We start from the raw sequence: 13,393 nt of genomic DNA on the forward strand, positions 1-13,393 counted from the left end.
AACTTTGTTTTCAAATACAAAATTCCGCAATCATTAGATCTAGAAACACCTAGCCATATTCGAAGTTGCCTTCGCCCAAGACGTGAAAGGTTTAATTTCTGAGGGTTTGGTCCCAAATCTCTATTTCAATTATTTAATTTAATTGTTTTGTTTATTATTTTCCTTGAAGTTACTAACGTGTGTATTTTGTTATTAGAAAGAGGTACGAGGCATCAAAGTAAGTGCTTTAATGGTTTTTATTGATGTTATGATGTAGAAATCATGTTTATATTGTTACTATGATATTCCTAGTATCATGTCTAGGGTAATTTTAATACTAAATATGATTGTTGTGATGCTTCCTATGTTCTTCCTAATATTTATGATTGTTAGTATCATGTTAGGGTTAAAGATTTAATTTTTATTGCTTAGTGACATGCTAGGGGTTGTTATTAATCTTGTTAGTATCATGCCTAGGATCTTGCTGTTATTATGCTTTAATATTGACATGAACATGATTATGATTATAATTGTTGTTATTATGAATATTATTGTTATTATTATTCTGATGATGATTATTTTATCTATGATGATATTATTATGATTATTATTATCGTTATGTTTATTATGTTGCTTGATGCGTTATTTATTGCTTGATCACACCTTTTATGCATGTAAAAGGGAATTGGTATTTGTAATCACGCTTAATAAGATATTTAATAATCTTGTTTAGGGTTAAATGTGATTGTATTTCAAGTGATCGCCAATAATAGTTTATTTGTGCATTAAATTCAACCAACATAGATAAATAAGTTTAGGGTTAATCTTATTGATTGCATGTTAGTCAAAAAGCGCACATGAATACGATCAGAATAAAGTAGAGGTCTATTATTAGGGCAGGTTCAATCACTTTTAGGTTGGATTTGTACCTTCATCCCCGAACCCTTATTTGGTTCTAGACCTTATGGAGTTGACGATCTCTTGGATCGTTAAGGGGTGTAACCTTCATCCTATGAACGGTTTACAAGTTCCTAAAACTTGTTGGCGACTCTTTTGCTCTATCTTCTTCCCTTTTGGACGCCACCGTACTTTAGTGTATGATCACAGTGGGGTTCAAGCTAGTGGGATTAAAGCTTGAAATATTCCCTACAATTATCGACGTTCTTTATGTCTTATGCCGATTTGTGTATAATATTTTTATCAAAGCTATTTGCATATAAACGATAAATGTGTTGGATGTTGTGCAATGTTCTAAACTATAGTTGAGCTACTTTAAAATAACACTCACATAAAGAAACAACCTTTCGTTGTCCAGTAACTAATGCTGTTATATAATTAAACCATGAAATTCTAAACAATTCTAAACTTTATTATTCTAATCCTCCATTTAATTTATTATTAATTGATGATTAATTACACATGGGGATAAGAAGGTAAATAAATATTTTGAGGGGTATAATAGTCCGTGCACTATTCATAAGAACAATCTCCTACTTTTACACATGAGGATAAGAAGTTAAATAAATATTATAAGGGGCATAATAGTCCGTGCACTATTCATAGAACAATCTCCTACTTTTTACGGAAATTGATAAGGAGTATGTTATTTTTCTAGGGTATAATTAAAATGGTTACAATCAATATATAACATTGTTAGCAACTTTTATAACATAGTCGTGGAATGTCTTACTGGTTTACATGTTAACTTACGACTACATTGATCTATGGTTCGATACCCTTCAGCTGCATTTCCCATCCACAAATATTTTTTCCTTATAGGAGAATTTTGGATTTGATGGTTACAATCAATATATAATATTGTTAGCACATTTATAACACGGTCTTGGACTGTCCTACTGGTTTACATGTTACCTTGCATTTACATTAGTTTAAGGTTCGATTCCCTATAGTTGCATTCCCCTTTTTTTTTTTATCAAAAAAAAAAAAAACCCAAAATAACCCTTTTTCTTCAATATTCGATATCAAAAAAACCATTTTTCTCCAAGAAATAACCATTTTTCTTCAAGAAATCATCCTTTCGTCTGCACATTTATTCAGTACTACAATGGAAGGGGAAGCATCATCATCTTCTTCGTCATCACCAGATGACTTTACTGCCATGCTCGAAATACATATCAGAGAGCTTCAACAGGCCAAAAATGGCGATGCTCAGAAGATTATTCTTGAGAAGATGAAGGCTGATATTGAGTCGTTCTTCCAATTGGGAAAATTGAGTTCTCCAAACGTTAAGCTCTTGAATCCAGCTTATAAAGCTCTGAAAGTTTATTACCAAGAATGCTTGAATGATTCTGATTCGAAGATTAAATTAGCTGACATGTTATCATTATTGTCCACAATTTCCTGCGAGGATGAAGAATACGAATGCATGCATTTTAAGCTATTGGGGTCAAGAACTAATGAGTTTACTAAATGGGGAACTAGGTATCTGAAAATTCTGGGATTTCAAATCAGACAAACATACCGAAAGTTTCATGTAATTGCCCAACAAGTTAAGGAGTATTACCAAAACAGAAGGGGTAAATCAATTACCAATCTCTTGTTCTTTAAGGGAAGTACAATTCAAGAGCTTCAACTAAAGGTATTAATTCTTTATTTTTGTTTAATACAGTAATTTTGGTTTTCTTTGATTTTGTTTATCTTTAATTTTTGTTTAAAATATTTAAAATAATTTAGTTATTTCTTATTTCAGACTGTCATCGTTCTTCAACATGCATCAGCATTGTCCAAGAACTCATTCCTAATGTGCAATTCTGTAAAAGAATACAAAATTAGTAGTAAGTTATTTATAATTTCACTTTGTTTATTTTGATTTTTAAAAAAAATAAAAAATTAATCACATATTTTTTGTTTTGATGCAGTGTCTGCATCTGATGGAGCAGAGATTATGCGATATGACCCTCTATTTCACGGTTATAAGATGATGTCGAAAGTTAGGAGGGATTTGGCTGTTTTCGATGCTGAGGTGTGTTATTGTTGTTGTTTTTGTTGTTGCTGTTGTTGTTGTTGTTTTTGCTGTTGATGTTCTTGTTGTTGCTGCTGCTGCTGTTGTTGTTTTTCATGTTGTTGTTGTTGTTGCTGCTGCTGCTGCTGCTGCTGTTGTTTTTCATGTTGTTGTTGTTGTTGTTGTTGCTGCTGCTGATGCTGTTGTTGTTTTTCATGTTGTTGTTGTTGTTGCTGCTGCTGCTGCTGCTGTTGTTGTTTTTCATGTTGTTGTTGTTGCTGCTGTTGTTGCTTTTGTTGTTTTTGTCCATTGAACGTGAACCCTATTCTACAAATGTGCTTTTTCAAGGTTCTGGTTTACTTTAGTTACTAATGGCATCAGCATCACAACTAGATTAAGCTAGAAATGAGATTTGTGTTCAATTAAGGTATAATTAAGGGAACTAATAATGGTATTATAATCTTTAAAAGGACCCCCCAAAAAAACTTTGTAATCTACACCGTATATACAATCCACAATAGTCCCATACTAAAACAAATTGAGTGGTAGGTACCATTATAGGCATGATTGACATGCATAGCATGACAATTGATACAAGAAATCATGAAAAATTGATCTCATGTAGTTTGGTATTATATTACAGTTTGTACTGAATTGCTGCTAGACTATATGTCCTACTGAATTGCTGCTAGACTATATGTCCTGAGTCTCCTGACACTTCTCTCGCAAGTTTAGATCATTATAAAGACAATTAAAATACCAGAGATGTACCTTTGGTCCTTGAACTGACTCTTCCCTTTGATCATGATCTCAACACGACTTTTTGAATACCTTTCCACTTAAGCTTCAATCCATATTAGTGGTCTCACTTATTAGCCAACAAATGCATAATCTTAGAAATACTAGTATATACTTTCCATCAGATTGGAAATAAACCTTGAAAAAACATGGTCCATTTCCTCTTCACAAAGGTATGACAAAATATTGACTGCAAGGGGAAAAGATAGGCATAATAAGAAAGCTTTACGGATTAATAAGAAGCAATCAGTATGAGTCTATGAACAATACTACATGGAAATACCAATCAATTGCTTTTTGCTTGCATAACTTGTACATATTTGCTTTCATCGTAGCACCAATATGACCTCTTTCCAAGTGAAATTGAAAACAAAGGGAAAGCCGATAAGTGCAGATATAAAATGCATGAAGTGAAACAAAGGTTATTGACTCCCATAAGGCATGAAAGGAAAAAAAAAAGACATCCATTTATAATCAACTGAGCATATATAACTGATACAAGTGATGTCAAAAACCAAAATTGTTCAAAATATAGACAGAAATTTGGATCATATCCCAATTACAGTTTATGATCATATCCCGAGACTGCAATGATACGAGCAAAGCTCAGTGAGACGCTAAGACATCTTCAGGCATATACAATACAACTCACAAAATCTGTTCCCCTTTGATAGCAACAAAACTATGTGAATGCACAATTAACACATTCATTGCAGTAGACTAATGCAAGAGATCAGCCCAGACCAGCTGTGCATTTCACATATTTTGAATCTATCATATTTTGGCTGATTTTTCTCTTGCTTTGCTTGAATCACTCTGTTTTCTGTACTAATCTCTAGCAACTAACCTAAATGTCAACATCATTCTGGTTCTTACAGTAGCAACGTGATGGCATGGTAACTTGACAGCAAAACACTATGTTTCTCTACATACATTCATTACACTAATGTTATTGCTGACTTGTTGTGAGACTATCTTATTGTATTGTAGGTTCAAGCTATAAGGTTTCTTACATCGCCCACCCAAACAAGGATATACATCCTAATTCAGCGAGAAAACGAAAATTTCTTCATCGTTAAAGATGATATTTTAGAAGGGATAAGAGCTCTCGAGGATTGGCTGCACAAATACTATCAAGATGAAGACATCAAAATCGGTTTTTTGGTATTTGATCATGGTCAGAACCTTTACTACCTCAGAAACAAATTCTGGGTAGCAAGGTTAATCCAAGGTAATGTCTCTTTGCCTCATCCAAACACGTGAATCATGCAAGTCTGTTTCTGATATTTGTTTCTCACGGTGTCATTGACAGGGGAGGATTGGTGGGATGAGTGATGGCAGCAGGAGGGATGAATGATGGCAGCAGGCTGCTGATGTGAAGTGGATGTTTTGTATATTAGTCATTCTCTGTGATTCTTCATTACTGATCCCTTTTTGAACAAATATTACAGTTGAGTTTAAGATACAATGATGAATGCCCTATCAGGCAGTTTGATGTTTGTATGTGCTGTGCACAAAGTAGATGCTATAGACTAGGTGAGTATGTAGGTGATTCGATGATTAAAACTCATTAAAAGGATCTTATTCATATACATAACATATGATTAGTCCCTATCAAAGTTGAAATTTTCCTTTGGTTGATGCTTATACTGTTGTTGTATGGTTAATTATAGAGCTTTTATGTTTATAGATAATTCTGCTCTTGGCTTTTGTGTAAATAAACAAAGGACACGGAATATCATTTATTAAATCATTGTATTGATACCATCGGGTGTATGTACCACTAATAATATGTTTTCCTCCAGTTCATTTTGTTTGCCTAAGCTTTTTGGTTGGTTCACTTTAGTGCAGCGTAAAAATTAGTGACTTCCAGCTTTTTCAGAACCATCTTGTTGTTTATGAGAATGAAGGCGGTCTCCTGAAAGTAGTTGTCTATCGCCTTCCTTCCATTGATCAGTCGCTTGAAAACCTATTTGGGGGCCTCAATGTTGACTTTGTTGATCCTGCATATGATGTGCACCATCGCAGCTTCAAACTCCCCTAGTAAGCTGAGCGTTCTTTCACACGCAATTGGGGCTTCTACTCTTTTATGTTCAAAGGTCCATTGATTTCTCAAGTCCCATATTTTCCACCAAAACATCATGAAAATCTCCCATCCTCTGTACCTCCAAGTCTACCCCAAAACCTCACCCAATTTCTCAAAATCTCAGACATTTTGCTACTGTAGTATGTTAAACTTCTCACAAGATTTTTGCTAATTTATACCAGTAAAACCAAAACTCATTTCCATTACCAAAGTACTTGTATTATATTTCATTCATCTCATTTTACCTTTTTCCTATTTCATTCAAAAAAGTCATATTTCCAAACTTGCTCACAAGTTTTCTTATATACAACTTTGCTCTAGTTGGTCATATGTCTCAGAATCAATCTTTCAATGAGCCAAACTCAAATAACTGAAGTAAGTCACAGGCTAGGCTCATTATCATCATCTCTGTCAAATTGTCAATAATTGTCCATTGACTGAAACTTTTATTGACTTCTAGGAAGTAATCATTATATATTCATAGGACCTAATTCTAATATATGGCTAAAAAAATTATACAAACTTATAATTGACCTCACCCAATTTCTCAAAATCCAAAAAAGTAGACATCTCTCAACCTCCAAGTGAATGTTCACTGCATCTTCATTCTCCAACGTCAAAACGATTCCCAACCCCATTCTTCTCAACAGACTCAAATTGGCTCCCAGAAGTTTAATTAGAAGACTCAGATAAGATAACTTACAGTCTACTACTGATAAAGATTAATTTGAATTCAATAATAAATCACAACACACACAATCCATTGAATTACAATTGTAAAGGAACCCAAGGTCGAGAAATGATATTCGATTATTAAAAAATCAAACAAAAATATAAACCCTAGGAAAAGAGGGGAATTAATTTGGTTCATTCAATTGAAAAGAAAAGGGGAATTTTGGATTTGATAGTATTAGTAGGTTACAAACAATATATAATATTGTTAGTAACATTAATAACACGGTCATGGACTGTCCTGCTGGTTTATATGCTACCTAGTAACTACATTGGTCTAATTTTAACAAGAAATTGACAAGGAGTATGTTATTTTTCCAGGGTATACAAAGTCTAATTCTGACTTTTACCAACAAACAAAATCAAAAAAAATTCTTTAGTGAATTCCAAATATACTACGTACGTCAATTAGGCATTATATAATCTAAAGATATTTAGTGATAAAAACACGTTCAACAATAAAGTGTGTCATAAATTATTTTTTTATGATCTGATATGAACTTATATTTCCTGATTTGATCTAAACTTTTTTTTTTTTCCTTGAATAAGTACAAATAAGATGAACTATAGTAAAAGGTTGGGTGAATGTAAAAAAAAAAAAAAAAAAAAAAAAAAAAAAAAAAAAAATATTAAAAAAAAAAAGGTAATATAGTAAGTAAATACAGAAACGTGAAAGTATTATAGGATTTATAGGCAAGGTTTTTTTCAATTTTAACAAGAAATTGATAAGGAGTATGTTATTTTTCCAGGGTATACAAAGTCTAATTCATTACTGTACAAGGATATGAATAGAATTAAAACGTTTCCACAGGTCCTGAACTGCTACAACTAAAACTGAGGGCTTATAACAGCACCTTGTGTAAGACAGGCCTTGTTAATTTGTCATATTGCCTTATTGGTCATATACAGTGAGCCCTGTCACTAAAATTTACAATTTTTTATTTTTCTCTGGAAGTTTCTCTAGCAATTCCGGTATTATTTCGAACAGGTCACCAACAAGCCCATAGTCCACCACCTGCAAAACAAAAAGTATGCTAAGTTCAAATTTAAAGAAAAAATAGTGTGATAGCAGCATTCTTTGATAAACCTGAGTCGTTGGAACTTGGAAGGGACAGTAGGGTGACTAGAGGTGATTCCTCAGGCATAATCTTCAATTTTTGGAAGGCAGTATCTAATACTAATTTCCATGCATAAATCATATCATACTAGTTTCGACTATATATGAAGTTCTTAGGTGCAACACGGAGAAAAGTGATCATACTAATTCCCATATTGGAGGGCCAAGTTTTATATCAGTCCTGAATTATCATGCATCTATAACATGTCTTAACATGATCTTTTCCGTGACATTAAAGTATGGATATTGCATTAGTTCCACATTGGATCACCAATATGCAATCAATTTCCAATTCCTCATCAGTGAGAAAGAAGGGAGGGGAGGAAGATGTACACTCACAATTGCTGTAATACAGCGTTTCCAGATGCAAATGTACTTTCATGAATAAAGGGTTCAGAAAATCAAATATAAATCTTCAGTTTCATTTGCAATTTAGCAATAAAGATAAGAAAACTGTTTTCCTACCTGGAATATGGGGGCATCTGCATCCTTATTTATCGCTACAATGACTTTGGAGTCTCTCATGCCAGCCATGTGTTGAATGGCTCCTGATACCCCAAAAGCCATGTACAGCTCTGGAGCAACAATTTTTCCTGTCTGTACAACCTGAAACAAAGACAAAGAGGAAAAAATAAAACTCAAAGTTAAAAATGAACATGTTCAATAAACTATATGATGAATAAATTTATATTTTTCAGTCCATAAGCACTAACATTGAGTTGAGTGTTGCATACCATCAATGGAAAACTATCTAGAGAATCTACTATGGATCAAAAACAGAGATTGTATTGGCGATAAAAGCTTTCTGTCTGACTCAACTAAAATTTTACTTTACACTGTAGCCTTCCCATTTGTGAAGGCGTCCATGGCTCTATGCAATCTGGATGTTGATGCTGTCATAGTTATACCAGCATATTGTTGGAATTTAATACTGTTGAAGCGCTAGATAGGATATTTAATAACAAAATTTGTATTTGTTTAGCCTTCAGTCCTTCACCCCAAATACACCCCCTCCTCCCCCTCCCCAACAACACACACACACACACAAAGGATGTATGAGTTTCTTTCTAAGAAGTATTCTCTATATACCATGCAAAATACTTACCTTAATAGATTTGATGGCATTTTTTGAGTTCCAAGATTTTGAAACTAAGCCTTATTTGAGCTCTTTATGTAGGAAGTGCTATCAATTTTAGGAGTCCTTAAAATGATTATACAATTTAAAAATGTTTCTGTTGATCTGTTATGTTACAAATGTTAAGCACGGAAGAACTGTGTAAAAGATATTTAACTCAAGCTCAAAGTTATGTAAAGTAAACAAACATATGTTAAATGTTTTTAAATACCTGCTGCATCAAGTTTCTCAGCAAGCTTCTCGATCATCTTGAAATTCTCAGCACTTTTTAAACCTCGTCCTCCGGTCACTACAATGCGTGCATTTCCAAGATCTGGGCGCTCAGTTTTCTGAGTGCTACGCTTTACAAATCTAGATTTATCCAGAATTTCTGCAAATGAATTACCAGAATCAGAGCTCATTAAAACTATACTTACAAGCACAGATATACAAGTATGTCATGACTCGGAAGTTGGAATTGTATAAGTTGCCGTCTAATACCACCTTGACTGAGGCTCTCATTTAATATAATCTAAATCTAAATCAAGATGGCAATTGTGACAAAAGAAAAGTTTGTATTTAAACTAAACACAGACCTTCACCAAAGGCTGAGAGATCAACCTGAGTAATGGGAGCAGCATAAGATCTTGTTTCAGATGCTGGAAGGAGCACGGACAGTCAAGATGCATGGAGACTCGCCAGTATATTTAACTGTACAAAGACATATATTGGCCTGTAATAGTCATCCACACATAAAATCCAGTGGGTTTTAAAATAATAGTCTTAGCAATTTTGTCAAGAAGAAAAAGGGATAAAACAATAAAATCCAAATTAGAACGATGGGTCAGATGCATAATCCAAGAATCTATTTTAGGTGGTCATCTACAAAGATCCTCTTCCTCCATTCACTTTTATACAGTGCTACATGCTTTTGCAAACAAACTTTCATCATATCATTCATTATTCACTCCCTAGATCCAAGTCATCTTTAGTCTCCCTCAACTTCTTTTGACAATTCCAATAGCCAAACACTTCACCTTCATTACCAATGCATCATATTTATTCTCCCTAACATAATCTTCAATATTTGTAACTCCAACTTTCCCCGAATATCTACATTCCTAATTTTATTTTTCAGAGTGTTACCAACTTAACTAACATCCATCTCAACATATACATCTATGTTACATGTTTTTTTATTCTTTTTATTTTTTATTTTTAATTTTAATGTACTTCTTAAATGTTCAGCATTTGTATGCTTATTTTGAGAGATAACAAATGCAGATAGGAGTAGTAAAAGTACCTCACAAATTGATGAGACCCAGATATCCCAGTTACATCAGTTACTGGAGAAACATCTAAAAGCGCAGCTGCACGGAGCAATATATTTTTACCAAATGAACCAGAAGCAGCAAGAATATGTGTATATCCACCTTTCTTCTGAACTAATTCAACCAGATTTGCCCAAGTTTCAGCTAAAGGATTCATAAATTTATCTGAATCGGCCACAAGCACCTACAAGACATATCATTAGCACAAGCTTAGTACTGTAAAAGTTTTTCCACTCTACAAGTTCAAGGTACATACTTCTAAATATGTTAAGGTAACCATGATCATCCGATCAAAAGACATCTTTTAGTAAACCCAATGGAAAAATTAGCTTTCAAAAATACAAAGTAGAATTTTAGACAGCTGCTCAAGGCTTCTCAGAACAAAATAAAAAGGATATGACAAGTTTGTATGGTATACAATTCATTGACAGCCTTTTCTAACTCTTACTAGAAAAACCACCACTATTCAGAAGGTAACTCCATGAAAACTATTGTTCCTAAATTACTAGATTTGACTACAAATAGTAGTGAAATAAAAAATTCTACTTCTATTGGCTATCTAGCTCAAATTTTCAGTAGTGTCAATAAGTTGCTCATTTCTTCGTTTTGTGTATTCTTTGTTTTACCACTTATCACAAAATTCTTTGTTTGATTTAACTTTGTTCAAATATTTTAAGTCATATTGAAACCGCCAAGTAAATGATATTATCCTATAAGTCTACATTCAATAAGAAAAGACACATACCTGTGAAACTAAGGGATGGCACAAGGAAGCATGTGTTGCAGCTTGTTGGAGAGAGGGACCAGAACCGGCCAATAGCATGGAGATCGAATTATCCTTACTTAAACACTTTGCAGCCTCTACAGAACTAATAGACGATGACTTGATGGAACCTCCTTCATGTTCAGCCAACACCAACGTGCTAATCTATTCCATTAAGCAGAAGATATAGCCTCATTAAACACAAATAAGGTGAGCAACTTCATGTATTCAACAGAGTCACAATATGATGATGATAATTGATTATTGATACAACATTTTACATGTATAGGCTATAGCCACTTCTAAAATAGAAATGATCTCCATGATTTAGCCACATTTTAAAAACTAGAGTAAGCATGCAAGATTTGGAAAAGAAAGATTTGCTTATAAATTTACAACATTTGATCAGTATATCAGAAAATGTAAAAGTTAAAAGAAGGAAGCAACAAACTACATGAGGTGCAAGCATTGCATAAACATATGATGATGGTCACAACAGCATAAAAATAGACAGTTGAATCCAGAACATGGAGAGAGCAATTACTGAGACAGGCCAAAACCAAGAACCACATTCACCAGACTCGCATACCATTGTTCAATAGAAGAAAGAAGTTTAGTAAAGATAACAAATATCTACTACAAATATATGAATGATAACAACATTAAGGAGGAGCAAAGGGAAGCTCAATTGGCAGGAGCTTCCCCTCTTGCATCCACATCATAGGTTTGATGTTCACCACGAATAAAGGGTTTGGGTGGGGTTTGTAGGTTAGTCCTCAAAGAAGGCAAAGCTTAATCGTTACCCAACAAAAACACACACAGCTGGACCATTAACGAAATTTATAACTGAATTATGCACTCTTTTACAATATCTAATACAGCAACGTGACAATTGAAGCAGTCATACAACCGCTAAAATAAAAACACACAACAGCAGTCAGACTATCTAGCACGGAGTTAGAACTTTAGAAGTGCACAGCTCAATCGAACCAACCTGCGAATCAAAGGAGCTAACTAAAATTCTATTGCAGTTTACTGATGAATAAATTGTGTAACAAGGAAATCCAATATTCAAACTATCGATAGCTAACCTTCCAATAATTACAATAAACCATTACTTACTAGCATTGCAAGTAACCATACCAAAAATATCAGCCCTATTTAAGTAATTTAACCATGGTTTACCACAACAATCAAATATATATTTCAGTGATTACTTTCAATTTCCAAATAACAATTGCTAATCACATAATTCAATTTCAATTGATCAATCAAACAGAAAAATAAGTTCGAATTCGAACAACGCAAACAATTACCAAACATAAAATAACAATCAATCGATCAAAAAACAATGTAAATTGGTTAAATTCCGATCTAACAATCAAAAATCAATGAATAACAAGTAATAAGTTAAATTTGATAGTAATGCAATGATCAACTCCCTCACCCCAAGAATTTGAGATGATTCAAAAAAGAGAAGCTTACAAATCGTGAAGTGGTGGATTGTCGGAGAGAAAAGCTTGCGTTGCGAAGTCAGAAAGCCCTAAGCATTGCTCCAATCGCCATTGAAGAAGAAGAAGAAAGGGAGAGGTTGATTGGGAGGAGAGAGAGAGTAGAAAAACGTAAAGGATTTGTATTTGTACTTCTTATTTAAATTGCTCCTAATTACTAAATTGACACATGAAGATTGTACGTGCAGTCGTGCACTAGCTTAATTGAAACTAGTTGTATGATATGATTTCCGAAGAATTTTAAAGGGAAGAAAGTTAGGCATTTGTAAATACATAACATCAATAACTATATACTAAAAGTCACACCAGCAATGATACGTGTCATTTTCTTGTGTGTCCTTAGTTTTTTTTTGTTTTTTTTTTTTTTTTTTTTTTTTTTTTTTTTTTTTGTTTTAAAAAAAATATTTTAAAATAAAATCATTTACATATATAGAGTATAACAAAAGATTTGATGCATCTTTCAAAAAAAAAAACACATGAACAACTATAAACTTAAGATTTTTTTTTTTTTTATCATATTTGTGACATATATAGAGTATTTGTTTTAGGAAAGACACATTATATATGTATGTATTATATATGTCTTATGTAGTACGTACTACGTTTATTATAGCAAGATTATATATATTTTCTTGATTTAATTTTTTATTTTATTTTTTATTATGTAATAGATACTTCAATAATGAAATGCACATATTAAATCAACTAATGAAACTTTTGTTAATTCCTTGAATAATTCATGATAATTATATTAATCAATTAATACTCTACTATAAACTACAAATATTTCAATAAAACTTAACAAGATCGACGCATGTTGATTATTATTATTAGTGTGATTTTTTCTTGCCAATTTTTGTTCCATTCAATTGATATGAATATAACATACGAAAGTAACTTTTAAAAAAAAAAAAAAAATAGTGTTAGTTTAAAATATAGTTATTAAAAAGTACCGTGCATGGCACGGGAGCTTACCTAGTTGATTAAAATATTATTAAAA

At 32.8% G+C, this 13,393-nt stretch overlaps 1 protein-coding gene and 1 pseudogene across 2 annotated transcripts; one reads left to right on the forward strand and one right to left on the reverse strand.

The window, feature by feature from the left end:
- The first annotated feature begins 2,044 nt into the window (after positions 1 to 2,044).
- Positions 2,045 to 5,466, forward strand: LOC145628138 (uncharacterized). Its single transcript, XM_081680455.1, has 5 exons — positions 2,045 to 2,578; positions 2,690 to 2,774; positions 2,859 to 2,962; positions 4,730 to 4,970; positions 5,052 to 5,466. Exons 1-5 carry the CDS (start codon positions 2,045 to 2,047, stop codon positions 5,072 to 5,074), a joined length of 987 nt encoding a protein of 328 aa, XP_081536581.1. The 3' UTR covers positions 5,075 to 5,466.
- A 1,798-nt stretch (positions 5,467 to 7,264) lies between these two features.
- LOC145627281 (electron transfer flavoprotein subunit alpha, mitochondrial-like) lies at positions 7,265 to 12,448 on the reverse strand (annotated as a pseudogene). Its single transcript, XR_014111363.1, has 7 exons — positions 12,368 to 12,448; positions 10,865 to 11,047; positions 10,082 to 10,303; positions 9,385 to 9,521; positions 9,021 to 9,179; positions 8,140 to 8,280; positions 7,265 to 7,572 (listed from the first exon to the last, which is right to left on the reverse strand). The product of XR_014111363.1 is annotated as an electron transfer flavoprotein subunit alpha, mitochondrial-like (transcript).
- Positions 12,449 to 13,393: the final 945 nt, after the last annotated feature.

This window comes from Chenopodium album, chromosome 4 (genome assembly GCF_948465745.1).
Source record: "Chenopodium album chromosome 4, dcCheAlbu1.1, whole genome shotgun sequence".
NCBI classification, from domain to species: Eukaryota; Viridiplantae; Streptophyta; class Magnoliopsida; order Caryophyllales; family Amaranthaceae; genus Chenopodium; species Chenopodium album.

Excerpts from the sequence above, each read along its gene's own strand:
- LOC145628138 (XM_081680455.1), top strand. The coding sequence starts at position 2,045 with ATGGAAGGGGAAGCATCATCATCTTCTTCGTCATCACCAGATGACTTT. Across the intron at positions 2,963-4,729 it reads TGGCTGTTTTCGATGCTGAG|GTTCAAGCTATAAGGTTTCT; the intron begins GTGTGTTATTGT and ends ATTGTATTGTAG. Across the intron at positions 4,971-5,051 it reads GGTAGCAAGGTTAATCCAAG|GGGAGGATTGGTGGGATGAG; the intron begins GTAATGTCTCTT and ends TGTCATTGACAG.